At 46.0% G+C, this 26,862-nt stretch overlaps 5 protein-coding genes across 17 annotated transcripts in view; 4 read left to right on the top strand and 1 right to left on the bottom strand.

Moving 5' to 3' along the window:
• Positions 1-8: 8 nt before the first annotated feature.
• LOC6526274 (tRNA-dihydrouridine(16/17) synthase [NAD(P)(+)]-like) lies at positions 9-19,849 on the top strand. Of its 2 annotated transcripts, none has more exons than XM_015197866.2 (5): positions 9-152; positions 18,013-18,454; positions 18,515-18,959; positions 19,023-19,188; positions 19,256-19,849. In XM_015197866.2, the coding sequence occupies exons 2-5, from the start codon at positions 18,031-18,033 to the stop codon at positions 19,736-19,738; spliced, it is 1,518 nt and encodes a 505-aa protein (XP_015053352.1). In that variant the 5' UTR covers positions 9-152; positions 18,013-18,030; the 3' UTR covers positions 19,739-19,849. The 2 variants fall into 2 exon arrangements, with proteins under 2 accessions (XP_015053352.1, XP_002087396.1); XM_002087360.4 differs by lacking the exon at positions 9-152 and adding an exon at positions 17,698-17,858.
• LOC6526276 lies at positions 239-2,692 on the bottom strand. Its single transcript, XM_002087362.4, has 3 exons — positions 2,384-2,692; positions 1,158-2,309; positions 239-1,104 (listed from the first exon to the last, which is right to left on the bottom strand). The coding sequence occupies exons 1-3, from the start codon at positions 2,579-2,581 to the stop codon at positions 451-453; spliced, it is 2,004 nt and encodes a 667-aa protein (XP_002087398.1). The 5' UTR covers positions 2,582-2,692; the 3' UTR covers positions 239-450.
• LOC6526275 lies at positions 4,418-11,936 on the top strand. The gene has a single exon (XM_002087361.4). It carries the CDS (start codon positions 5,265-5,267, stop codon positions 8,178-8,180), a length of 2,916 nt encoding a protein of 971 aa, XP_002087397.1. The 5' UTR covers positions 4,418-5,264; the 3' UTR covers positions 8,181-11,936.
• A 184-nt stretch (positions 19,850-20,033) lies between the features above and the next one.
• On the top strand, positions 20,034-21,265 carry LOC6526273 (ribonuclease P protein subunit p30). 2 transcript variants are annotated; one of them, XM_039371208.2, is made up of 5 exons: positions 20,034-20,210; positions 20,275-20,462; positions 20,517-20,585; positions 20,638-20,917; positions 20,975-21,087. In XM_039371208.2, exons 1-4 carry the CDS (start codon positions 20,120-20,122, stop codon positions 20,914-20,916), a joined length of 627 nt encoding a protein of 208 aa, XP_039227142.1. In that variant the 5' UTR covers positions 20,034-20,119; the 3' UTR covers position 20,917; positions 20,975-21,087. The 2 variants fall into 2 exon arrangements, with proteins under 2 accessions (XP_039227142.1, XP_002087395.1); XM_002087359.4 differs by having other exon boundaries at positions 20,036-20,210; positions 20,638-20,912; positions 20,975-21,265.
• A 332-nt stretch (positions 21,266-21,597) lies between these two features.
• LOC6526271 (mucin-19) overlaps positions 21,598-26,862 on the top strand; it is a 40,958-nt gene continuing 35,693 nt past the window's right edge. For 6 of the 11 annotated variants that reach the window (XM_039370680.1, XM_039370684.1, XM_039370681.1 and 3 more), the window contains exon 1: positions 21,598-21,716. The gene's annotated coding sequence lies outside the window, so the exon portion shown is untranslated. The remainder of the gene's footprint in view (positions 21,717-26,862) is intronic. The other 5 variants (XM_039370688.2, XM_002087357.4, XM_039370687.2 and 2 more) reach the window with 1 other exon arrangement.

Here is a 26,862-nt window from a genome sequence, read left to right as displayed (position 1 = left end):
AGCCCTAGTTATCGAAATGTATTTGCTTATCCACCCCTGGTACTGTGTTTTGCCAGCTGTTGCTTCCACGCTTTTAAATAAAAATCAAATTAATAGTGTTTACTAGCAAAAACATATGAAACGAAGTGAAAACATTTTGAGCAGAGACAAGGGTGAGTGCGTTTACTTAACTTTATTCGTTTTCCGCAAACAAACCGGAAGAGCACTGAGTTTCTTACCAAAGAACACAGGTGTCTGATTTTTAGAGATACACGCAACTTATTTATAAGAAAGCATTTTAAACCAACAAGAAAGCACAGTACATAAATTTAGGACATCCTTTCGAAATTGAATATACCTAAGTGCCTCGGAAACTTAATATACAAGTAATTTTTTAGGGCTACATCGCGCAAGAGCTAAGGTATTCCGCCTAAGATGCAATTCTGCTTCTCATGTCCGCTTGACAGGATCCTAGGGTGTGCAGAGGGCCAGGGCCTCGCGTTCCTGTTCGGTGCCGCAGGACACTGGGTGATTCTGGCCCCGGGGATCGATGCCAGGCTTGAGCATCGTCTGCTGCAGCTCCCAGATGATTTCACAGGACAGGACGCTCACGGCCAGCTTTAGCACTGACTGATAGTTGAGCGGGTTAACCGCATAGCTGAGGATGCCCCTGGCAATCTGGTCGAACAAATAGTTCCTGTCCAGCAGCAGGAGCTCCTCGCGAACCTCCATCATACGGTTTTCGAAGTGGCACTGAATCGCTGCAAAGACCAGCTTGTCCAGACCCACCAGTAGATCCCGCTTGAACTTCACCAAGTAGTTCTCTATGAACACAATCTGGTTGCGATTTAGATGCGGCAGGCGCACCTTGTCCTGTATAACCTGTTCCCCGATCTGGCTGACCACCAGTGAGGCCAATGATCCCGCCGGAGTGGGCCGACGTTCGCTGCACGGACGGATGTCCACGAACGGATGAATCTCGTAGCTGCCCACGCCAATGGTGCTGGCCACGCCGCTAAACGACACGTGGGAGGCGCGCGAGTGGTTCTTCGGCTGCTTGATCATCGACGGCGGCACTTCCATGGCTTTGTGGTCCCTGGCGAATCCAATGATCTGATAGGCTTTCTGTAAGAGGAACAAATTAGGGTTTGCCAAGTGGAACTGCAATTTAACCTTACGTAATGCACGTATTTCTTTGCATCGCAGACAAAGTCCTTAATGCGCGAGATCAGCACCTGCAAGGCGCACTCGTCCTCGCTGAGATCTTCGTTTAAGCCAGAAATGATGTAGTCCAGTATGTACTGTGCCGCCTTGTAGATGGGGTCGTCTGGTGCGAAGCTGAGGGCGGTCTGCCCCTCCATGGCAATGGCTGCATTCAAGGCGTAGCACAGGTCACTGTCTAGCAATCCCTCAAAGGTGGCCTGGTACTCATCGCAGAAGGATGGCTTCCGCTCTTGCAGTATCGACTTCTTCTTCTTCTTGCGGCGCTTCCTCTTGGGTTGACGAGCAGCGACGGCCTTTTGGGCTCTTTCCTTAATCTCGTCCTGAATGCGTTGCCACTTTTCCCTGTAATGAGCCTTGTGCCTGTCGATGAATGCCGCTCGCTCTTTTTCCACCTCCTGTAGGAGGTATTCGATCCTGCGCTGATTGGCAATTCGCTCATCGAGTCGCTTCCTCCACGACTGAATCTGGTGCTCGGTGTTCTTCACCAGCCTCTGCTTCCTCAGGATCCGCATGTTTTTGTTGAAACGATCCTTCTTGAACTGGAAGAGCTTCTTTTGCTTGATCAACAGCTTTCTCATCAGATCCTGGCACATGCTGATGTGGGCAGCTACACGCATGTTGGTGAGCATCTTGCGGTGCTCCAGCAACATATTCTGCATGGAGGCCAGGTTCTCCAAGCGTTTAAACTTCTCGTATGTGATATTCAGCAGATGGACCTTCCTTTCGTGGCGTTCCTGCTCCTGTAGTTTCTTTCTGGCGAGTACCTCCTCGGTGCATTGGTGGCGGGCTGCGAGATTCTGGTGATCCTTCTTGGTGATGGACTCCGCGTTGGCGATCAGCATTCGATCATATTGCTCCGACTCGCGCCGCTTGTATGCCTGTAAAATATAGTACAACTGCGACTTGTGCAGCTCCTGGCGATGCTGATTGAAGTCCTTCAGGTTGCAGATGACATCGTTGTCCTGCGTTATCTCACCGTTCTCCCTCAACCGCTTCAGATTGCGCTCGTTGGAGTAGAACGTCTTCAGGTTGGAGTCGTGTAGCGGATTGTACTCCGGGATGTGCTCGGTGACGGAGCACTCAAACTCCTGTTTGCCGCTCTTGAACTGAAGTAAATTTATGATATATACATATATTTTATGCTATAATGTTCTAGCTAATTTCTACTGGCTGCACTTACGTCCTGGCCGATCTTGTTTTTGGAGAATATGACCTGATTGCCGGGACACTTGAGCATTGGTAGTTTGCAGTTGAGGGGAATCAGCTCCCATCCGGGCAGACTGTTGATGGGTAGTCCAGTCTTGTAGGAGATCATCTTCAGCAGGGCCGGGTTCCCGGACACCTTATTCCGCCGCGGTAGCGACAAAATATCAATCATCTTGTCGCTTTGAACTTTATGTGCCCCAAGATGATTGTGTTTAACATTTATTCTCTGAGCGTTTCAGGAAAACTAATTTCGAGTAGTGCCTCATTAAATATAATGCAGCCGCCTACTATTGACTTTAGTCGAAAGTTTGCAACGTAGTAATAGAGATTTTATATATAATATACATATATATATATTCTTTAGCAACCAAGTGTATCCGTGCATTTCTTTCAGTTTTATGGCTATCTGAATGAGTCTGTGTTCCCATCTTAGGAGGCCTCATCGGGATCGTAGCCGTCATTACTTTGGCTCCAGCAGATTCCCGGGCGTTAGTTTGGCTTACATAAATCCCCGGCTAGCCATAATTTCTTAATATGCCGCTGTCTCCATCCGGGCTTGTGTTCCACCCGCTTTTTGCGACCGGTGACCCAGTTTCTCGTCTGTGGGTGATTTTAGATTGCGGACATCTCGGGCATAAATATTTACCAATCGTTTGGTCAGGCGCCGGCAAGTCTGCGTGGGGCTTTCCTTGAAAGAGGACACCCACCCACACCGACTCTCACTTATCGTCGTGCATCTTCCATGTAAATAAAATCACATCAAGTGCTGAAATGTACTTGCTGCAGCACGTGCTCCAAATATTCTCTCGAGTGTGCTTTCCATCTCATCTAACACCTGGGGACACCCCCTTACACTTTCCGCTCCCCCGTCGATGGTGCTGGCATCCCAAAACAGGCAAACTCTTGCGGCAAAATGAAAGGTGCGTGCCAATTGCCAGTGGTTCTCCTTGTTCCTCTGTCCCTTTTGCGTTTCAAAATAGTTACTTCCTCCTTTGTATGGGTATATGGGTCCCAAGGGATGGCTGCGTGAGTCGTTCGGATAAATAGCTAGATATTTTTTTTAATTCAAAAGTAGTGCTTTAACATTGATCGAGACCGCATTCTCTAGCTCCCTATCTAGTAGTCATTATAAACAGTAGTAATATAACAAGTGGTCGGCTGTCAAGCTATCTTATGCAAGTTATGAACAATATGTCTTGGCTTTTGACTTGCGAAGTAAATTCTTCTAAATAGTTTAAACAAAATTACTTTATACAGTTTTTGTTGCCACAATATTGAGTGTGGGTGGCCTTTAACTTAAAGCCCCTCCAATGAAAACCCACCCCCACTCATAACTTTCATCCGAATAACGGTACCGGCAAAACCGCACACAGCTGTCTCAACTCTCTCTTTCACCCTCATCTGGTTGCTTGCCACTGAGATTGAAAAGCGTCGTCGTTCAACGGGGGGCTTTCCGTTTTCAATCAGCCGAAGCTTTCGGCTCGGTGTTTGAGAGCGACTTCGAACCACAAGAGAGAGCTTGAGCTTGGAACACTAGCTTGCATCGTTACAGTTTACAAGTGTAACTCGCCAGACTCCAAAACTAATTAAAGCACATAAATTGTAGAGTTCAGTCTTAATATTTTTACAAAATTTTGTTTTAGTTAATTATTCAATTAAAATTTTTTAATCCGCATTTGCAACTGTTTTTAAACCCAGCATTCTTTGTTAGACAACAGAAATAAGCGACTCTCGGTTGCTTTAGCAATGCCAAAGGGTCGTCAAACCGTTTCGAACATGAAACGCACTCAAAAAAATATTACTTAAAAATATAAATATAGTGTTTTACATAAAACTTATGAGACTTTATGGAATTCATCCCTTTATAAAAAAAAAACACGTTTCACTAGAATTTAATGGAAGCATTAAATGTATCAGTTTGGCACTTCAAGTCGATATTTCTCTGAGTGCTGCAGCACTGTTCGTTTCAAGTCGACAAAACGAGCTTCCAAGTTGGTTACTCTGTGTAGAGTTGTTTCGTTTGGTCGCGTCGGTCGAAGGAGTCGGTTGTTCGTTTTCGTGCGCTTAAGTAACGGTAAGCGCGAATGCCATCGCCTGTTTTACTGTTATTTTAACTCGGGACGTCCATGCGTGCCTGCCCCCCTGCCTCCCTGCGCTCTCCTGTCTCTGTATATGTGTGGGAGACAAACAAATAGCAAAACGAGAAGGAAAACCGTAGCGAGAATTCCGCAAAAAGGGGGGTGGCGAACATCCTGTTTTTCTGCGCCCGCTGCCAGAGTAACCACCCCCTCTCAGGGACGACAACAACAAAGTGGACTTGAGTGTAAAAGCGAAAAAAGGAAATAAATATACGTACGAACCGTTAACTGCGCCATTTGTACTTCGCAACAACAAATGGAAGAATTGAAATCATAACTATAAAACTGTGTGTATGTGTGTGACGGAGAGCACAAAATCAACAACAAAAGCCGTAGTGAAGCGGATTGTTAATAAAAAAAGGTCGGCGCCTGTAAAAGAAAAGCCAATCAAAGGATGTAATATTAAAAGTTAGGCAAAGTGAAGAAGAGCAAATCAAAAAGAAAGACGATAAAAAAGCATTGAATTGGACTCTAAAGCAACAACTTGAAACCGTTTAACGATGCCTAATACGCGTTTATAATCCGCCATCAATCCATCAAAACATGCTGGAAAATCAGTTGGGAATTATATGAATTCCTCCCATTGTTGGATTGCATCATTCGTCGAGGGCGTGGCTTAGCATTAAATGTAATGTGCAGCTGTCAAGCAGGACCTTTCATCATTCACACATCATCATCATCATCATCCGAGCCATCTTCTCCAGGCCCAATAGCACAATGTCCACAACAGCAGCTGGACTAAAGTCGGCATCCAAAGGAGCCTACGGCGTCGGGACGGAGACGGATCACATCATAACCATCAGCACTGCCAGCTTGACGGAGTCGCACAGCGAAAATCCCGCAAAGGGAGTAGTCTCTCCGGTCAGAAAACCCCATTCCCTGGGAAGTGATCCCCATTCTACAGAAAACACTATTCTCGGTGACCAGGGGAACGGTGAGCCAAATAAGAAACCCCTCCACTTGTGCCGGCTGTCGCAGTTGGTAAGCTACCAAAGTAACATCGCTGATGTCCAGCATCGGAAGGGTAGACGCCTCCACGGATTGCAGCTGCCACTGCATCCTCTCCAGCTTTTTGGCTGGCTGGTGCTCCTTCTGTTTGGAGTGGCTAGCTACTGGGTCCTCATTCCGGCCTTTCATGCCCGCATCCAAGGACCACTCTACGGTCTGATCACCGGGCTCTATCTGGTGCACATTGCCTCTCATCTGACGGCCTTACTCACAGATCCTGCGGACAAGGAGCTGCGGCGAGTGCATCGCAACGATCGGATTGTCCCGGAGTTTGACCGGTCGAAGCACAGTCACGTGATAGAAAACGGAAGGTGCCATCTGTGCAACATCCGAACCTCCTCCAGCCGCACCAAGCACTGCTCCGTGTGCAACAAGTGCGTGGGCAAGTTTGATCACCACTGCAAGTGGCTGAACCACTGCATCGGATCGCGTAACTATGTGGCCTTTCTGATGTGCGTGGTCAGCGCTGTGGTGGCCACCCTGGTCATCGTGGCCGCCGTGGTGGCCCAAATCGTCTTCTACTACGTCCAGCCCGAGTGGTTGAGCTTTTACTGGTGCCCCACGGAGTCGAGCCACCCAATCGAAAGCGGCGACTACATAAACATCACCCTGAGCCTGGGCAACAGCACCATGATGCTAATAGAGCAGCACCCTTCGGAGGAGGACGAGCATCAGGAAACCTGGGACGAGGAGAAGGAAAATATGACCATCTCAACACTGCCCACCCTTCTGGAGAATTTTACAGCTCTCATAGAAGCAAGCACAACGCAGCCTGGGATTAGCCCCACTAATCACACCCTATCGCAGCCAGTAGTGGCCGGAATCGGATTCAACGAAACCATTTTCCTTTTTCTTCTGGGAGTTCTGGGACTGCTTGCCGCCGTGAGTGCGGGATTGCTGCTCCACCTGTGCTTCTTTCACATTTACATCTCGTTCCTGGGACTGACCACCTATGAATACATAAGGAATCACCGTCAGGCCCAGGATGCCAAGAGCAAGCAGCTCCTGGAGGGAGCTCACAGCGTAGGAGCGCCCAAAAATGGAAACGTACACTTCTCGGCTTCGTTGCCCGAGCCACATAATCCGTCCAAGTCCTTACCAGGAGGTCAGCAGCTCTACTGCTGTTCCAGTGCCCCACATCCCAGCCAGCACTCCCAGGAATCGGTTGGTCAGACGGAGCAATCCCTGCGGTTGCACTGCTGTGCCAGCTCCAGGGAGTTTCACCAGAGCGGGCAGGCCATCTACGTTTGCTCGATGCTGGAGGAGGAAGTTCCGCAAGTCCAGGTTGAGCCGGATACGCTGAGTAGCTTCCACTGTTGCTCTAGCTTTGCCGCTAGTTCCCTGCAGCGCAGGGTCAGCTTGGCCAAAGGATCGCTGATCTCAGCCGAGCCGCGTCACCTGAGACCAGCGACGTATCTGCAGTACACCGAGCAGTGTACCCTCTGCACTTTCCGTCTTAGAAGAGGATCAGGACCAGGGACAGGATCTTCAGGAGCTGTGAGCAGCGCCGGCGGAAGTAGTAGCACTCGCACACTGACCAGTCAAACAGGCGGCTCCTCCGCCTCGGCCACAGCAGCCGGAAATATCTCAAAGCATCAGCGGTGGCGCAGGAAATGGAATTGCTGCGCCGCGGTTCCCGATAGCCCCGACTTGCCCAATGACCTCCTCGCTGCCCTAACGTTCCGCGAAAGCGAGGAAGCAGCAGCAGCAGCCAAGCTAAACACCCAGGAGCTGCCTATCCAGTTTATACGCACGCTAAACGGCGGCTTGGATCAGGAGCTCCCTCTGAAGGCGACAACAGCCACTCCCACGCCACCGAGAAGTTCCCGTCTGCGCTACATGCTGCGTCTACTGGGACGCTATCGAAGGCCACGCTGTCGCCATGGGCCCCACCATGGAATCGCTGCCAAAGAGCACCACAATATCGGTGGCTCTGCCATCAAACAAAATCAAATACGTCCGCTGCAACTGCAGGCAGCCGGGCGTGGCTATGCCAATTCCACAGCCACGCCAACGCCGCCCGCAAGCTCGCCAAGCAGAAGTTCCTTGGAGAGCAGCGATCTGAGCACCAGCACGAGTCCTTCGTGCGGCAACAAGGAGCTGATGCTGCTGCCCACATCCGTGATAAGGGACGACAGCGTGACCACCTACACGCTGACCTTGCCGCCTGCCCTGCCACCGCCAACGAGGAGAAAAATGCACCAGACCTCCCAGGAGCTGGCGGAGTTGGCAGAGACCTTGGGGTTCGCCAGCAACTTGCAGCACAGTCAACATAGCAGCCAGACCAACAGTCGAACGCTGCCCAGTTTCGGGAATGTCTACCGCCGGCAGAGGCGGAAGCACTTCTTGCGGACACGATCTCCCACACTGTCGCCCATCCACGAGTCCGGCCTTTCGAATCCAACCTCGCCGCAGCCCCTGAGGCACCACCACCAGAATTTATCCAACTCGAACTCCAATCCGGCCAAAGCCATGTCCTCGCCTATTCTCAATCGCAGCTCAGGATCTGCGAACTCCTCGGCACTTCTAGTCCAGAACCTGTGCAGTTTAGCAGGCGAAACGCTGAGGAAGACCGCGTCCAACAGTTCGCTGCAGAGCCTCAGCTCCAATTCGAGCAGCACCTAGAAACGAGTGTGTGTTTCTCGTAGTTCTTAGGTTAGCTTTAGTCCCCCCTAGGCCATAGTCCCCCGCAACCCAAGCAGTTCTGTTGGAGTTGCGGAAATCAATTAATCCGCACATAAGCGTTGAAAGTCATAACTAAAATCAATTACGCACGAGGAGAGTGGGTGAGGGAGTGGATTGGGTGGTTAACTGTCGGGGCCAGTGAAGGAAATTGCCTTTGATGCGATGCGGTTTCATTGCCAAACTTAATTACCGCTTTTGGTCAAAGTTCCTTTGTTTGAGTTTTTCGATTGCATATTTGGTTTATTAAGAGTCTGGTGTGGAAAGGTAATACAACACATGGGATTTATTGCCGAGACAGAATATTAAGTGGTCTATCACGTAGCAAAGTTATTAGTTGATATCCGGATTTATTTATACAGTTTAACTTTAATAGTTACTTGCAAATGTAGGGATAGTCTTTTAAGAAGGTTAATCATAGTCCCTCGCTGCTTAGTCAAATGAAAATTGGAACATTTCTAGAACTTCCAACCTAATTTTAGTTCCAAACTTAAATCATTATTTTATGTCATCTTTAAGAAAATCAACAGACTATTCTTTTTCCATTAAAGTTGCTTCATTAACATATTTTCTCACAAACCTTAATTAGAGTTTTAGACCAGCGGTTTTTAGAAAGACATTTTATATACATATTTCTCGAAAGCTCCTGTTTGGCCAACTGAATCCCTTTTGATGACATTTGACTCAAACTAAACATGTATTTCGCATCCTTTGAATGACTTTGCAGTTGAGTTGATGAAATATGCAACAGAATGTGCTCGAGAGTTCGAGCTGGGTGACTCTACTCATTTTCCGCCCCACCCCTTTGCTGGTATTGATTTTCATTTTGGAAAACGTGCAGGCGAAGGCGTCGGCTTATTACGTATTGTATCTGCAGCTGAAGCTTCGTTCTGTATCTGAATCCGCGTAGCCGTGTATCTGCCAAACAGATGGAAAAGGGACGAGGGCGAGGACACAACTGCAGCATGTTGCCAAATTGTTACGCAAATGTTTTCATTCGATCTCAATTCAAGTGCAGAGAAAACCCCAGCCAAAAAACCGACGATGGCAATTGTCTACTTGTTCTACTTGATTTTGACGACTGTCGCTCGGCCCATTAAATATTCCGAGGCTGAATAATTAAAGCGACGCAAGTCAGGAAAACAAGACACGGGACAGGATTGAACAGGAACCCGGGAAATGGAATCGCGTCAAAAGCGGCATTGGATGAGTGCATGAGCCCATCCTCCTCAGTTGTCAGTCGGACTGCTAACTGCTAACTGCTATCAGGGCTTAAAAGCAGGGATAGACAGACAGTCGTAACGACTACGCACATGACACTCTGGGATTCAGGTGGTGCTCCTCCTCTTTATTGCGCCAGACAGTCGCATGGTTCTTGTTATTGAAACTGACAGCGGGAAAAGTCCATTTTTAACCGGCTGAAGCCGAGCAGGTGGGAGTGGCAGTGGATTCAGATAGATGGATTGCTAGGAAAAGATTCGCTTTGAGTGCAAAACGTGCGCATTGAGTTGGAGGTCGAGCTTCAGTGCGCTTAGTGTTCTTGTCTAGTGACCATTCTGGATCAATATGTTACCCTTAATCCAAACTTTCAGTTTTTTGTTCCTTTTTTGGAACCAATTTCATATACATTCGCTAATTGCCTACTTAGCTATCCAAAAATGTTGTAAATAAGTCAACAGGCAATTCTGTGTCTTCGGCACGCAATTCCCAAGTAACAAATTACTTTTATTCCACGCAAACTTAAACTTTGGTGAACTTTCTTAAACTGGCAAGCAGTGCTGTGACCTTTCAATATATTCAAGACACTAAAGTAATAGTAATAAACTGAATTTGTCCCGATATCCGAGGCGCTCTTCATAGTGTTGTTTCCAATTAACGAATTTGAGTTGTGTCCGCCTGTCGGCGGAATGCAGTCAAATAAATGGGTTGGCTCACCTGCAAATGTTGATGCCTCACGGAGGTATCCTTACATGGATTCGGGTGATGAGGGATAGAAGCTAGGAGGGTGTCATTGAGCCCGAATCCAAAGGAAGGCTCGACTTCCAGCGGCTGACATGCATTTTGCAGGTGGCTTCGGTCTATTCGTTTTCAGTGACAAGAGACAAGGGACAGACGCTTGGCAAATGACTCAAAATAACATAATGCAGCGACTGTAAGTGGATTTTCAATGCACAGACAGTTGGAGCAACAATTTTGCTATCTTTTCCATTTCCCCCGTTTATTTCCGCAAGCAAAACCCTCTGCATACTTTTCAGGGAGCTCTGTGTGTGCTTGTGTGCGAAAATTTTAAATTTGATGGCACTTGGCGATACCATTCGCCAATTCGAAACGGCTTTAAAGGGTATATGCTGGTGATATATACCGGATATTTATTTTTATAAAAATATATTCGACTTTAATTGCCTGTTCGTGTCCTGCCCCCAAGCCTCTGGCTATTACCACGCCCCCAAAAGTGGCAGCGCGGACTGCCAGGCAACACCCTCGAACTTTCGGTTCGGCTTCAGTTTGGTTTCAGTTTGGCTCCCGGTGGTGAAGTTTGTTTACGAGACATAAAGCAGAAGTATGCATATTCTCGGTAAATTGGGGGCGGGGCTGCTCCCACTTGACTGACTTTCCCTATGGCAACGAATGCAATGCTCCTGCTGCTTTGGTTGTAGTTGTCGTCCTGGTGATGGCCGTGCATCAATTATAAAACATTCTCTGCCATCCGAGTCTATGCTTTTCTGACATGCAAGCCGAAAACGTTCTTAATTTCTGGCAGACAGCAGGGAAAACACTGGAAATTAAATTGGATTTAATTAATAAGTTATTTTGTGTTAATACTTAATGATTTTCTTTGTTTACGCCATTTTACGTTATAATTAACCTGTATATAATTTTAAACCGAGATAACTTTATAAAATGCATTACTTCAAGGGCCATTTGTTCAAGTGTAAGAGCAACACCTTCCCTGAAAAGTGGCCTTACTTCTTGGTTGGCTGTAGGACAAACGAATCATGATTGATTGGGCCTGAATTGGGTGCGAAGGCTCACCAGGACAGACAGTTGCTCCTCCTCCCCCTGCTTACCATTTCCTTACTGCTATTAGCAATGGTAGTTAGGTTGGCTCCAACTCCAAGCCCACTTGGCCCACACACTCCCTTTGTTTCGCCTTGTGCCCTGGAATGACATTTTCAGCTGCTTTGCTTTTCCCTTTTCGTTGGTTCAACGAACTTCTCTCCTGGCTCCTTTTCTCTCGGCTCTTTTGTGGAATTATCAGCCAGGTGGAATATTCAGGACATAACGTGGTACATTGGTAGGACATAGGTGTATCCGACCGCTCTGCAGACCCGTCTAATATGCTTTTCAATTTGGTTAATGACTTTTTGTATCCCTTCTGGATTTCATTTCCATCTGTAACCTAAGCTTAAACAAATTATCAAAGAGAACAGACAAACAAAAACATAAAAAAGAAATGTTTATGAGACTGGAGTGGGGAAAAGAATGTACGAAAACAAATGAAAGATTGAAGAGTAAAACAATAATTATAATAATTTAGCCAGGCCAATTAAGCACGATTATGAAAAACATATATATTTTGATAAAATGTGCAGGGTGCAGGAAATAAGCGAGGATTATAGCCCCAGAAAGTACGCTATAAATGATGTGACTATGCTTTGTACCATAAACGAAAAATAAAAATTGTTCAATTGAAAATAACATGAAGTTGCTTTCATTTTGTTAGTTCTCTAAGTGCGCCGCCCCAACAAAGTTTAAAGCGCAAAAAGAGCACACTGAAAGAAGTGAAATAAAAACGACAGGCAGCAAACAAAATGTGGCAACAACAAGGTGTCTATAAAACTATCATTGGGAAGCAGGCGGCGATGGGTGGCTCATCATTGCTGATTGTCGTCGCTTAGAGGCGACTGTTGACCCCCTTTCATGGGTATTTTAAATATTTACCAGGCCAGCCGAATGGCGAATAGTTTGTATGGCTTCCAAGGGGCTTTGACTCATTTTCCCGCTTTCATCGTGCTCTTTAACTCGCACTGGCAGAGTCGCTTTGGCGCTTTTTACAGCCTTGTTTGCTCACCATTGTCCACGCTGCGTATGCGCGATTTTCTGGTTTTTGTAAGTGGCTCACTACTTTTCAAATACAAAAAATGAGAGTAAAACATGACACATATACTAACTCTAAAATTAGTCATGAAATTAATTTGTGGATATCATTCATTTCTTCGTGAGTAATTATGACCGAAAATTGACCAAAAACCCAACTTATGTTTCGAGTTTTAATATATTCCCCCTATATAATTAATCGATAACCAAAGTGGAAAAGATAGTATTGAAATCTCTTTTTTTGGTTTCTCTGCAGTGGCACTTTTGGCTTTCTGCTTTTATTATTTATGCAAATATATACTTGCACGTAAATGAACAAGGTAAGTTGTTGTGGTCTTTTTATGTTTCCTGCCCGTCTTCTGTGTCATGTGTTTGCCTCGTCAAAACAAATCAAACGCATGCCACACACGCACACACACGCCCACACACACCTTGGCACCTCCTAACCCACACAGACGCAGAGCTTAACGCGTTGGCAATAAAATGCCGGGGATTTATGGCTACGTGTCATTAGGCTTGTTTGTTTGCTCCTCACTTTGCAACAGATAAAGACAAGGAGTGTGTATCTGTAAGTGCCCAAGGATAAAACATTGTGGAGTATCTCAGTTTGCTAGCCTACGTGTGTGTGTGAGTGCGCTACACCAGCGGACAAAATAGTAGCAACAAAGCATCAATTAGTCTAGCGCACCCACTCAAGTGAGTTTCGTTTGGCATTTGTAATAGAAAGAGGGTAACTTTTATGATCGAATGTTGTATTTATGGCTCGTATCCGACATGTGTTTGAATTTCTTTAATAACTAATGTCAAATCTAGTGCTCCTCTTTCACTCGATCTTGATTTCCTTCTGAAAAGCACTCCTTTGCCATTGCCAACTTCTTGACTAGTTCGTCCAGTCTGAAAGTCAATCAACAAAATTCACGTTCAATTTGGTCTTTTGGCCTCGCTTGGCATCGTCACCGTCAGCGTCACCATCATCGTCTGGCTTGCAAATATAATTAAGTGCACAGCCACGCGGTCTAGGCTCATCCGCATCCTTCGTATACAGACCCTGTAGCATACACCATATACCACATACCTCATACCATATACCACATACCATTTACCAGACGAGGCCCACTGACAACCCTTCTATTTTGTGACTGCACATTCCTCCACAGTCGCTTCCTCTCCCACAGTCGCTTCTCATCTCAAGTTCCTATGTACAGAGAGCATATATTTTGAGCATATATTTTGCTATTTTGAAAGTCTTTCTGCCGTGCAAGCTGGATTTCGAGGCTGACAGGCAACAAGCATCATTAGTGCCCAATCAGTTGTATCATCGAAAGGGTAAAAACAAATTAAAGACCGTGCCACTCTTGAGACTGGAATAAGAGGAACTGCGTCAAGGAACCCTCAACCTGAGGTAATTGATTCGCCTAAGAATCAATTAATAAACCAATGTGCAAGGTTACGAGCCAAGATGGAATAGTAAAGGAAGCTGCCTCCTTTGTGACCGCTCCAAAGATTCAGTGCCAGCAAACATACCTCACCCTCTGTGCATATCCGAAGCTGAGGGCGCTGCATCCATAACCTGCCCCCTTTTCGGTTGTGCCTCGCAGGCGGGTAAACGCCAGCCGAAGACGCCAAATTGTCGCCACATCTCCTCGAGTCCTTGCCCCTCTATCGCCATCGCCGTGTTCTTGAAACAGTCCCACTTCGGCCTCTTACTCGGGCCTATTACGTCAGCGAAGGGATTGTGGACTCAAGGAACGAAGCTCGAGGGGCGTGCACTTGAGCGCAATTATATGTGTATCACATTTGAAGCTCCTGAATCATTAACTCTGGATTAATTATATATGTGTTATCTAGGCACCTTTTTTGTGTGACCACCAGCTGCCCTGACTTTGACCCGGCCTAGAAAGGCGAGGACTCCAAATGTGAAGGACATGCTCCTTGCTTCTTAAAGGACCTAAAAAAGTCCGCCCATTAACCCATTGCGCGTTTACTTCACAGTGACACAAAAAAGGTTTCAGTCCAAGTTTAAACTACTATTTATAGGCGAGTTAAGGTCCTATCGAAAAAAAAACAGGATACAATTATGGATCGAAGCAATATATTTCGGATTTCTTTGCTTAACCATACCTCTTTTAATTAGGTCATGTTCATATTCTACCAGGAAGTTTTTAACCACTTTTCATCACTTCAAACACATTAAAAGAAAAATTCCAGGAACGATTTTTACATCATTTTCGCAGTTCTTGCCATGCTGCTGCTCCTTAAATTTAGTTGTGTGTTTTAAATATTGTTGCGTTTTGTGGCTGCACGCTAAGAGAGTTTTTATTTTCCAATTTGATTGCCATCACGCCACAGGGAGTTCCCACTTGCATGTCGAATGAGGCGGAGGTTTTCCACAGGACCCTGAGAAGCCTGAGCTCAAATCGACCACACCGAACAGAGTCCCCGTCCATTTTTGCAACCCACTCTTGACCACTTGAAATTTCACTGCACTGCTGAGCACGGAAATCGAAGGAAAGTAGCAGCAGTTCGAGAAGCCGAAGTTTTATTGCCCTCACTCAATGCACATATACAAATTAAATACTTCACTTGACTCGGATCCAATAGATCAAATGAACAAACCACGGCTAAGTAAATAAAGAGTTATTTTTGAATATACAAGTAACTCCTCTTGCAACATTGAAAATGCCATGCGTAGAGTGTATAAGCATGTCAGCTGCTTCGTATTTGCCATAGAGGTTTTCTATTCTTTCGCTAATTCTCGTGAAAAACCAAGTGTGTGTGTGTCTGCGTGTGGAAATGAGGTCATATTTTGGAGCTGCCATCATCATTTCGAGTGAGCTTGTCTCCATGCCCCCTGACCCTTTTAGCTTTTCCTTTTCCTTTTGCTTGTCGCGGTTCGAATTTTCGAGCAGATAAAGTGTAAGATTCACATAATGGACTGACTGCGAGATTATGAATGTTCCGATCCAGAGCATGAGTAAACACCAAAGGTTTACCAGAACCACTTTTCTCGCAGTGTAAGCGAACGTAGATGGAGCCTCGAAAAAACAAAACCACAGGGAAGAATTAGGTGGAGATGATGGCAAAGTTGAAATGGCAAACTCAGCAGGTCACCCACTCCCCACTTTTCCATCCTGAACAATTTTTGTTGGTTGAAAGGATTAAACGCCTCGTTGAATGGCAAGCCAGTTAATTCACATTCACATTTCTGCGCAATACCCATTTCTTATCGAGCTCCCTTCGTTTGCAGTCTGGAGTGGCACTCGGCACTCGATTTTATCATGGAAGGCGTTGAAGGGGGCCACTGGGGGCATCGGCACTTTTATCATAGCCCAGCTGATATTCAATCTTCATCAGTGGCAGAAAAGGAGTTAGAATCTTTCGATCCGTGCCCAGGATTTCATACTTGGCGTGTCCTTTCCTAAACCATTGCATTTTTTATGGCGTCTGACCAAGGCTAACACCGAATAAATCCACCACCTTTGCCCATTGCGAATTTGTTGGTAGGGCCATAGCTTCCATGCAATGTGCGGCTTGGAGTCGTGTCCGCGGGCTGATGGTGGCTATGGTCGGGTGAGCCGGCACCTGGTTCTGGGGTATCCAGTGAAAGCCGAGACTGCTCTGGCTCTTGGACCGCCTTAATTGGTGCGGAAATTATTAATTATCTCTGCCCCGGCGCCGCGGAAATCGAAAGCTTTGAACGGCGATTGCCAGTGTCGGCGGCTGATTCAATTGGTCGCTCCCGAACCCGGCAGATGCAAAACAAAGTGCCACTGTCTGCGGTCCCCGCAATTGCACATTTCGCTATGTAAGTTGCCCCGCTGGACGTGGATTAGATGGAATTGCAATATACTTTGGCACCCAGTGCAAAAAAGACTACTGTCCAATATCATTGCTCAATAGATACATTCAGTATCGTTCTATCACGAATATACGAATTGTTAGCTGAAAGTATTTGGCGAAGACTAGATTTGGAATGGAGCATATTTCAAAGCAAGTGCCTCTCTATGGAAATAAATAATAAAAGGGAAATGTAATTTTCCGCCCTCCCATGCGGACTTGTTCATGTTGCAGTTGGGTTGATCGACGCCTTCCGCTGACGGAAAAGTTCCTAATTGCCAGAGCACAGAGCCCAGAGCTGCGGCTGCTCGTTCCCTTCCTGCTGCTGGAGGACCCCGTGGACGTCTCATTTGGTAGCTGCGTTGTAATTTGGGCGTAATTATAACGAAGCCAGCAGCCACGCCCCTTTTTTGGGGCCTGCACTTTAGTTCGGTTCGCTTCTTATGCAATTTTCTTTCGGGGGCCGCAAAGTTTCCCAGTTTCCCGCCCATTGAAGCTTTAATTACTTGCAGACATTGCCTTGAAATGGCTCCGTGCATTGTCAGCGAAAAAAGCTGAGCAACAGGAAAAGTCGGAGAGAAAAGTCCTGGCAGAAGTAAGGCCAGAATACCATATAGATGGGAATCGGCATTCGCCATTGATAAAACTGTATGCCGTTTCCGGTCAGTAAACTTTCAATGCAAAAAGTTTGTCTTCTTCACTGAGCTCGTCGACTATTCTGCCAGTAAACTTACAATCGGGCCAAGTTAAGCAACTTATTGTGCAACGATAGCCGGAGATACAGAGATACTTGTTTTCGGGTGCACAAAGAAGCAGGTGCGTTTCGTCACCAACAGACTGCCAAGCTGGTAGTCACATGGTTACTTCACTCTACCTCTGCCCTGCTTAATGAGAGTAGGATTATGCAAAGTAATCTAAAATTAATGGAAATTCAGAGCCTTACGACCTCATGCTGCACCTTCTTAGGTATCTGGAACTTCTGTTTCTTGTGGGGCACACATGCAATGCAACGCAATCCGAAAATTCCGATAAACTGCTTCAGAGAAGGGCTTAAACTTTTCAGTTTTGAGTTGCATGCACAACTTGAATAACTCAATTAGTGCACATTGTTGTAAGTTGTATGTTGTGTGTTAAGGCTGTAGTAATTGTTGCTTGCAATTGTTGCTTTTGTTGATGTGCATTGACTTAGAGCGCAATTTTCACGCTTCTTTGCCTGGGCCAAGCCCAAAATCGAAAGCGAAACGGAAAGGCATTAAAGAAAAGCCGCTGGAGTCGTTGAAGAAATTTAATTGGAGCAAACGCAAGCAGTCAGCAGGCGTTGCATTTGCAATTGCAGTTGCAGATGCAATGAAAGTGAAATTACAAATGGGTGCAAAAAACGAGACTTAAAGAGTATTTTCCAACTTATCAGATGGTTCATGCATTAGTCCCATTCTGGGAAGATCTAAAAACAACATTTTATCTAATTTTACAAAGTATAAAGTCAGCGAGGGAATTAGTAGGCTTTGGGAGACCTTTCGTCCTGTGTGAGCTCAGTGCAAATTAGTTTGGCTTTGCCCAACTGTGCGTAGCTTTTCCCAGTCGCTCGGCCGGCCGCTCCCATTCGCCGCGAATGCGTCGCTAATTAGCTGCTGCTGGTTGGGAAAATGCGTGGGTGCCTTGGGAAATTCAGCCCTCTGCTGACCGGTGAGCAACGAACCACAATATTAGACTGCATTGCTGGGTGTTTGTCAACCCGTCGGCAGGATGACTAATGTCGTTTGGCCACAGGGTGAATTTTCTCATCGACTTGCCAAGTTCCGAACAATCCTAGAGCTAATCCATTTCACCTTTTTTCCAGATTTCATTTGAACTCGCCATGGTAAACGAGGACGACGCCGCGGCCCAAAGTCCTGGCAAGCCCAAAGGCTACAACTTCTACCGCTCCTGCTTGGGATCGCCGCGCTATGTAGTGGCGCCCATGGTGGACCAGAGCGAGCTGGCCTGGCGAATGCTGTGCCGGCGGTATGGCGCCGAGCTCTGCTACTCGCCCATGTACCATGCGAACCTCTTTGCCACAGATCCCAAGTATCGCAAGGATGCTCTGCAGACGTGTCCCGAGGACAGGCCACTGATCATCCAGTTCTGCGGCAACGATGCTCAGCAAATCCTGGATGCAGCCCTCCTGGCGCAAGACCATTGCGATGCGGTGGACATCAACTTGGGCTGTCCCCAGGCCATTGCCAAGAGGGGTCACTACGGGTCCTTTCTGCAGGACGAGTGGGAGCTGCTGACAGAGATTGGTGTGTAGAAACGGCTCCGCTTTCCTGATTGCACATGGAACTAATGCTATTTCACTCTAGTGAGTACGCTGCACGCACAACTAGCCATTCCTGTGACCTGCAAGATTCGCATCTTCGAGGACCTCGAGAAGACCATTAGGTATGCCAAGATGCTGGAGGCCGCCGGCTGCCAGCTCCTCACTGTCCACGGCAGGACGAGAGAGCAGAAGGGTCCACTGACCGGGGTGGCCGATTGGAACTACATTAAGAGTGTGCGGCAGCACGTCAAGATTCCAATGCTGGCCAACGGAAACATCCTGGGCCTGGAGGACGTACACCGTTGCCTGGCCGAAACGGGAGTCGATGGCGTAATGAGCGCCGAGGGCAATCTGCACAATCCGGCCATCTTCCAAGGAGTCTCACCGCCCGTCTGGCAAATGGCCCATGAGTACTTGGAGCTCGTTCAGCTCTATCCGTGCCCGAGTTCCTTCATACGAGGACATCTCTTCAAGCTCTTCCACCACATGTAAGGCTCTGCCCTACCGAAACTAAGTGCCTTCGTTTTTAAAGTGCCTATTTCCTTTTGTAGTATGAATATCCGGCAGAACTCCGAGCTACGGCAATACCTGGCCACGGCAAACCAGCTAGTGCAATTCCAAAACGTCGTGCAACAGGTGCGGGAGAAATACGAACCGTTCCACAAGGGCCACGTGCCATACGAGCCCGAGCAAGTGGCTGCCGGATCAGAGGAAGACGTAAGTTACTTGCAGGGATCTTTGTAATACAGTGGAATGTTTGATAAGTCACAAATATCTCCGACAGCTGCCACTTTCTCCCTGGCTGTGTCAACCCTACATACGCGCCTCACCCGAGTCCCATCGCCAGAAGATTGCCGAAAAGGTGCGCGAGGCTGAGGATCCCAACAGAGCCAAGCGGCAGTACTTCGACAAGGACGGCAAGGAGATCTCCCGCAAGCGGATGAAGAAACTGCGCAGGCGCCAGCGAAGACCCAACAAAACGGATGCCCAGATCCAGCATCGGCACGAAAGGCGCCTGGAATACTGCTCAGAATGCGCCAATCCCCAGGGATCCAAGTGCGAGTTCCAGCTGTGCCGCGTGTGCTGCAAGGACAGGTGCTACAACAACGACCGCGACTGTCCTGGCCACGGCATCCTGATCAAATCCCGCCGAGCCAAGGCCAAGCTATTCGAGGATGGCCAAGCGGTGCAGGATGAGCACGACGTGTCCAGAAACTCGGACGACGACCTGACGATAGCCCCCGCCGATGCGCGGGAGCCGCTCTGACCTTAAAGATTCACTTTAGGAAACACCTAACTTGTTTTTGTTTCATGACTGCGAATAAAAATGAATAAATAAATAGCTTGTTTCAAGAACCGCCTCTGTTGTTGTTAGAAATTTGCGTGTTTATTCTTACAATTGATCACGAAACGTTTGACCACAACGTTTGTATAGGCCAATTTGTGGGGTAACCACATCATATTTGTGTTTATAAAGTTTTCTGTTTAAAAAAGATCAGAATAAAACAGCCTCTAAATTAGTGTGACCGCGTTTGTCTTGATTTTATCACTTAACTGTTACGCCCGCGTTGCTTTGCTTTGGCGAGAGCTGGCCACTCTAATCACCGGTTGCACGCTGTTGGCCACAAAAATCAAAACAAATCCGAAAATGGAGCAAACAAAACCGTTCTACGATTTTTGCGTTCCATACAGCAAGGATGACTCGGTAATGCGGGCCCTGCTCAACGAGCTGGTGGAAAGTGAGTAGCCACTAAGAAACGACTTCACACAAGTTTTCCAAAACATGCGATAAACTCATTGCAGCGGGCTACAAAACAGTGGCCATTGACCAGAGTTTCGACCACAGCAAGAAGGAGGCCGGCAAGCGGGGGAGCGAGATGTTTCCGGAGCCCCACAAGGTAGAGCATCTGCGTAGGGAGTTCCATGATAAGCTGAGGATCCTGCAGAGAATCACCATTCTCTACGTGGACGTCAATGTGGCCCATGCAATGGTAGGAACACTTGATGATGGATGAAAGCAAGCTAATTTCTATTTGTTGCTTTAGAGTGTCTCCCAAAATCTGCGGAAGTTCAATCTAATCGCTGGCCAGCCGAAAACAGATGCCGCCCTGACAGTAAGTCGCTTAAGTTCCACCTACAATCTTAATTTAACGAGTTCAATCCAAGCACTGCTGCACCGCCTTCAATGGGGACTTGATAACCTTTGATCCTGCGGCTGGTTCACGACTCTTGGTGAACCGAAAAGCATACCAGGTGGCAGTGCGTCGGGGCATGTTCTTCGAAATTAAATACGCGCCATCCATCGCCGATTCGAATTACAGGAAGGATATGATAAAGATTGCCCAGAACTACTGCACCAAGGGAAAATCCAAGAACATTATCTTCAGCAGTGGTGCGGCGCACGAATTCCAGCTCCGAGGTCCCTACGATGTTGCCAATTTGTAAGGTGTAGCTAACTGGATTCCCATTGAGTTAAAAGCTAATCGGTAATTCCTTTTTTAAGGTCCTTTATCTTCGGCCTCTCAGAGGACCAAGGAAAAAATGCCGTGGATCGGCATTGCCGGCAACTTTTTCTGAAGGCGGAGTCGCGGCGTCTGGGGAAAACCATTATGTTTGTCAAGGGCAACGGACCCATAGTATTTTCGGATACCTCGGAGGACGAGCAAAGCACAGAAGACGACGAAATGATGGGTCTAGAAAGCCAAATTGGAGAAGCGGATGCACTTGAAGTCAAGGATGGAACTGAGCATGTTATTAAACGATTAAAAGTGGCGTAGCCCAAAATTAAAAGAAATCATCCTGCTTAATATGTTTTTTTTGTGATTTCGCTCCGAATACCGAAACCGGCTGACGTAACGTAATGGGTTTGGGTCTAGGCTACTACGTGCCTTGCGTCCAGGAAAATGTTTTCGACATTTTTACCTAAGCTACATAAGAATGTCTAATTGTATACAATGGTTAAATCAATCGGTGACAGGCAAGCTTTTTGTACAAGGCTTAATTACTTTTTTTTTATATTTAAGATTTCCGTTTGTTGACATTGGTACGTCGTTACTGATGTTAGTAGCGATACTGAAAATATAATATCGATGCTTGCGAACATCCATCGATTGGCAGTTATCCGGGATTTCTGGCAACATCGATTTTCGTCCCAGCTCTAGCGTACAACAACAAAACAAAATGGAGGTCTTTGATGTGTGTGTCGCGTTGTCTTAAAATTTGCTGCTAGAATTTTGCGTTAAACGGTAATTAAAAGTGCAAATTAATTGAAAAAAATTGCGGAAAATTGCTTGCCAGGGTGCCGGCATCTTGAAAAGCACCAAATTCAAACGGAATTGAGCGTATATTAAGCGAAATTAGCATTTGAAAAGTGCTCGAAACCAAGACACTTGAAAGGAAAAAATGTGCAAAGAGGAGAGCGGAGAGTAAGACAGAGAAAGCAAAAAGAGCAAGAAGACAAGCGACGAGACGAAAAGAAAAGAAAAACGGCAAAGCAAAAGAAATGTATTTCGCGAGACGACGAAGAAAAGCTGAAAAGCAGCCAACGTCCAATATCAATTGTTTTTTCCCCCGCAGTTCCAAGTGCATTTCTCTATGCGCCTGTGTTCGTGTATGTGTATGTGCGATTAATTAATGGCGAAATTTCCGAAGAACATCGAAAATCAAATGCAAAAATGTGAGCGGCGACCGTCTAATACAATTAAAAATGGACATCATCGGGGAGTTTGTGTGTGTGTGTGCGATGCTGGTTTGCGTTTTCGCCTTCATCATGTTGTTTGAGTGTAATTATCACGTTGATTATTGCCTGCTCTTTTGATTTCTTTTCTCCTGCTTCCGTTCGCCATATTCTTTACCCACGCTTTTTACCGAAAAAAAAGTGTTGCTGTTTTAACTAGGACTTTTTTCGCATAACGCGCGAGCATACATTTTGTGTATGTATTTGTGCCCCGTTGCGCTGCAGTGTTGCCAACATTATTCGGGAGATGCAGCGCCGCACATTTTGCACCTGTGCAGGAGACAATCTGCGTTATCCTCTCCCCACCCTCACTCCACGCCCCGTCGGCGCATTTATCCATCTGCCATAATAGCCACTGCTACAGTTGCTCTGCCAACGTCGCAGTTGACGTTCTCGCTGCTCTTTTCATAGTTTGTTATTATTGCGATGGGACACACCGAAGTGAAAATCATATACGCAAATTAATTGTCGTTTTTATTTTTTACCTAATTTATTGTGAAAAATATCAAGAACAAGGAACACTATTTGAAAATCTAGAAAAACGAACGGCAGGTTTCTTTGCAGATAACATGTGTGCTGTAGTCTACAAATTTGTATCATCCCACAAAACAATTACAAACTCGACTACATTTAACTTTTTTTCGTGTTGGTTTGTTGGACCAAGCTGCACTGTAGCTGGCATCAATATTTCGATATTGATAGTCTAAAGTAGCACTCACATAGATACAGTGCACATATGCAACGGTATCCCCATTTGCGGCTCTTCCTCTTTGATTGGTTTTTGCTCTGCTTCGGTCGCTGTGTCAACTCATCTGTCTGCCTCCATTTTTCCTCGCTCCACTCGCTCACTTCTGACTCGACACACACATTCACAGTTGCCAGTGCTTGGACACACGTTTTTCTAGCCGGGCCACTCTGCCTCTCCCACTTCCTCTCTCTCCTGTTTTCAATCTGTTGGTCTGCTCTTACACACACACACCGCCGCTACAACGCGCAATTGATGAGAGAGCGCAAAATTCATGCGCTTGTCGCCGCTCTGGACGCGTCGCGTCGTCTGTTGTGTGTCTCTTCTTCTTCCACTCGGCGGCTGTAACAATTTTTTCCCATTTTTCCATTCCATCTTCGCTTTTTCTTTTTTTTATTTACTTGTGCAATTACCAAGACGCAGAGATTTTTCCCCTCATTTCCAGCAATATCTATCGATTTCTTTGTTTCTTTTCGGCTGTAAAAAACTACTTTTAATTGTAATTACCGCGCTATTGTGTGAGTGAATGAGTGAGATGGGATCGGGTCGCGGGAAGAAGAAGCAACAGACTCGCAATTGCAACCGTTGCGCTTTTGTAGTTTTCGCCATTGCGTCTTCTTCTTGCAACGGCAATTGTGCTACAATTATTATTTCGCATGTGTATCTACACTTGAATTAGCATTGTTGTGCTTCTTGTTGCCCTTTTATTCGCCGTCATCTGTCATTTCGTTGCGCTTAACTATCGATAACTTGCGTCCGAAATGATTGCGTGACCAAAAACCAAACCGAAAAATAAATATCAAAAGAAAACGGGACAAAAAAAACTAGAGAGAGCAACGTGAACCGTACAAATGAACTGTAAATTGTGAGAACCTGCGATAATAAACAAGATAAAGTCAAATGGATTAGCAGCACAAAATAAGTGAAAAACGGTGAGTAATACTATTTTCAAATAAATTATTAATCTAAGTACACCTCTCCAAACGAAGTCGTGAAAGTGCGAGCGATTTACAACAATGGGCAGGCAGAAAATGCTTTTTAGAAATAATTATGTATCTTTAACCGAAAACAGATACACACTTACACTCAGCGAGACACGCAGCACAGACATATAAACGAATTGAGCGAAAAGTCACAAACACAAATGCCAGCGAAATAATTTCAATCAACTCTTTTCGGCGAAGAAGAAAAAGCAGCGAAAAAACGTCACACGCCTGTTTTCTCCCTTTACACCTCGCCTCTCGCCGTCTCCTTCCCTCCCCCACTCGTTAATATGCGAATAAAGCTAAAGTTGGGGCGAGTGGGCAGTTCCACTCATTGCTTACAGTTGTTCTTGTTTTCGTTCGGGCTTCGGCGAAAAAAATAACTTACGTGACGTGCAAATGAGAAGAACAACAGGGGCAGAAATCTGAAGCAAACTATAGTAAAGCTTTCCTATCTCGAACTGGGCTACAAGCAAAATAGATTGTAGGATATGAATAGGTTTTACAAAATCAAATTATAAATAAAATATGTAAAAAAGTATTGTGCAATTACAAAAAATGAATAACATGTGCATGTTGACCCTAGAAATCTTTTACTGTTATCAGAAGGATAATCTCTCGGTAGCAGAATCAGTAGCTATGATTTTAGTAAGGTTCAGTTCAGGCTTTTGAGGTACGCCTGTATCCAATCAAAATGAGCGACGAGCGCAACAAGAAGAGTGATGACGGGCGAGAGAACCGAACGATGGACGGAAAACCGGGCAGAGTCAGCGACAGAGACCAGCGACCATATAATATCATCCATCCCAAAACACCGAATCAAAACCGACCAAACAACGTCAGGCAGCAACAACAAGGCGAACATATGAACGACGACGACCCCAACTCACAAATACAGCACACCCAGGCCAACAAGCACACACAGATGCAGATACAGATACACATGTACAAACAAAAGGCATCACGATATGCGAATGTGAATAAAATAGCAGGAACAACTATGCGGCGAATTTGCACGAATCATGCGAATCTCCAACTCACGCACACTCAGGCACATATGCATAATACGTGTTTTGTACTTGTCGCCGTAATGTTGTCGCCGTCATTCGCCGTCTTTTCTTTGCTTCGCTTTGTTTCGCGAGTTTTCCCTTGCCATCTTTCACATCTGATGACCACCCAACAGCCATTGCAAGGGGAAATTTCTTGCCCGACTCCAAATTATTTTATTCTTCAAAGTTCACAAGAAGACTAATAGTTAACATGAGTGCCACAATATAGAAAACTTAAAACTTTTGCTAAATGTATTAAGTTGAAACATATCAGCCGTTTGTGGTTTTTTTGGTCCTGATAATAAGGTATTCCAAACTAGCACTTGAATTATAGTCTATGGTTAGAACCTTTTTATATACATCTAATTTATATATGTACGAATTTCCATTCCTAATATGAAACTAAGCTCATATAAGCTATAAATTATTTATACCGTAACTTATCAAATGTGTACATAGCTTTTTTTTTTAGACTTTTTTAATCTATTCAGTATTATGTGCCCTGCCTTCTCGGCTTATTCGCACTTTTTGTTTTGACTGGCTCATCGCAATCTCTGTTGCCCACTCTCTTTCTATACGAAACAGTCGCTCTGTCGCTTTGTCTCTCAGTCGCCTTTCCTTTTTGTTTGTCTTTCATGCTTTTCGTCGTCGGCTACGACGCCGACAGCGCTGCCGCCAAAGGCCGGCACACGGCCCCCCACTCAACCGTCTGCCCCCTTCCCATCTACTACCGCAGCACGTGATATACTTGCATTGCTTTTGGCTTGCTCTTTATCGTACGCTATGCTTTGCTTTTGCGTTTTTGTTTTTTCTCTGCCGACAAAATTTTTGCTCGTTTCACTTGTTGGGTTGTTTTTTTTCTCTCGTTTCTCTTTGTCGTGTGTTTTCGCCGCTCGCTCGATTTCAGCCGGCACACCGCTCTTGAGAGAGCGGCTCTCAACTCTCGCTCTTTCGGGCCTCTCCGTTTTATTGTTGCTAGATTGACAATGGGCGGCTCTATATCCATTCGATCCGGTTTAGGTCCAGGTGCAAATTTTATAAAACTGTTTTAACTCGATAATCGGGTCAGGACTTGTGTCCTACATGTGTGTGTGCTCGGCTTCCTTTAGCTCTCTTGTTTTCGTATTCTAGCGGGAAACATAGCGTCGGTTTTGCACTTCAGCTCTTACCGTCTGACACTTACCAAAACTATTCTCATCGTCACAGTTCCTCATTGCGTGTCACAGCATTCATCGATTAGGTCATAAAGATTTCCTCAGGGGTCATACAATATGATATTTGATTTGAAAAATAATCATTTAAACATTAGGACTATAAAAATCATAATTTACTTTATAGCACATGCTTATCAGTCAGCTGCTATGACAGCTGTTCAATTTATTTTTATACCAAAAATTTAGATAAGCGGAATTGAAGGCATGGCATATGGATAAAGTTCTTGGCCTCGATGCTGCAACTATCGCATTCCACTCATCTCTAACGCCAAATGCGCCTGCCATAAATGTTCCGTTACACATTCAAAAGGCGGTGACGTGTTTGTAATTTTTGCCCAACGAACTTTTGTGGGCTGTTTGTTGTTGTTGTGTGTACCTTTCGCTTGTTGCAGAGTCAGTTTTGGCGGATGGCTCTCAGCAGCAGAGCAAAGCTCTTTGGCTTTTCGGAAAACTGTGTGTGGCTTTCTGCTATTGCGCTTCTTCTTTGGCTACAGCTGCCGCTGTTACTTTACCTATTTTATTACCATTTTTGTGTACGTGTGTGTGAGTGCGCGTTTTGCTGCTGCGCCCATCTGTCTTTGCTCTGCTTATGCTTTGCCAGCGCCCCCCATCTACCCTACTTCTCTTTGCTTCAGCCGCTCTTTGGCTCTGTTTGGACCGCGCT

This window comes from Drosophila yakuba, chromosome 2L (genome assembly GCF_016746365.2).
Source record: "Drosophila yakuba strain Tai18E2 chromosome 2L, Prin_Dyak_Tai18E2_2.1, whole genome shotgun sequence".
Lineage (NCBI taxonomy): Eukaryota > Metazoa > Arthropoda > Insecta > Diptera > Drosophilidae > Drosophila > Drosophila yakuba.
The sequence above is the reverse complement of the archived record's forward strand: the minus strand, read 5'-3'. Positions and strand labels throughout refer to the sequence as shown.

What these genes read in the sequence shown, in the direction of transcription:
- LOC6526276 (XM_002087362.4), bottom strand. Translation starts at nt 2,581, where the DNA reads ATGATTGATATTTTGTCGCTACCGCGGCGGAATAAGGTGTCCGGGAAC. An exon ending in AAAACAAGATCGGCCAGGAC is followed by an intron (nt 2,310 to 2,383) that starts GTAAGTGCAGCC and finishes AATTTACTTCAG; the next exon opens with TTCAAGAGCGGCAAACAGGA. An exon ending in CAAAGAAATACGTGCATTAC is followed by an intron (nt 1,105 to 1,157) that starts GTAAGGTTAAAT and finishes TTCCTCTTACAG; the next exon opens with AAAGCCTATCAGATCATTGG.
- LOC6526275 (XM_002087361.4), top strand. Translation starts at nt 5,265, where the DNA reads ATGTCCACAACAGCAGCTGGACTAAAGTCGGCATCCAAAGGAGCCTAC.
- LOC6526274 (XM_015197866.2), top strand. Translation starts at nt 18,031, where the DNA reads ATGGTAAACGAGGACGACGCCGCGGCCCAAAGTCCTGGCAAGCCCAAA. An exon ending in GGAGCTGCTGACAGAGATTG is followed by an intron (nt 18,455 to 18,514) that starts GTGTGTAGAAAC and finishes ATTTCACTCTAG; the next exon opens with TGAGTACGCTGCACGCACAA. An exon ending in CTGCCGGATCAGAGGAAGAC is followed by an intron (nt 19,189 to 19,255) that starts GTAAGTTACTTG and finishes TATCTCCGACAG; the next exon opens with CTGCCACTTTCTCCCTGGCT.
- LOC6526273 (XM_002087359.4), top strand. Translation starts at nt 20,120, where the DNA reads ATGGAGCAAACAAAACCGTTCTACGATTTTTGCGTTCCATACAGCAAG. An exon ending in GCTCAACGAGCTGGTGGAAA is followed by an intron (nt 20,211 to 20,274) that starts GTGAGTAGCCAC and finishes AACTCATTGCAG; the next exon opens with CGGGCTACAAAACAGTGGCC. An exon ending in CCCTACGATGTTGCCAATTT is followed by an intron (nt 20,913 to 20,974) that starts GTAAGGTGTAGC and finishes TCCTTTTTTAAG; the next exon opens with GTCCTTTATCTTCGGCCTCT.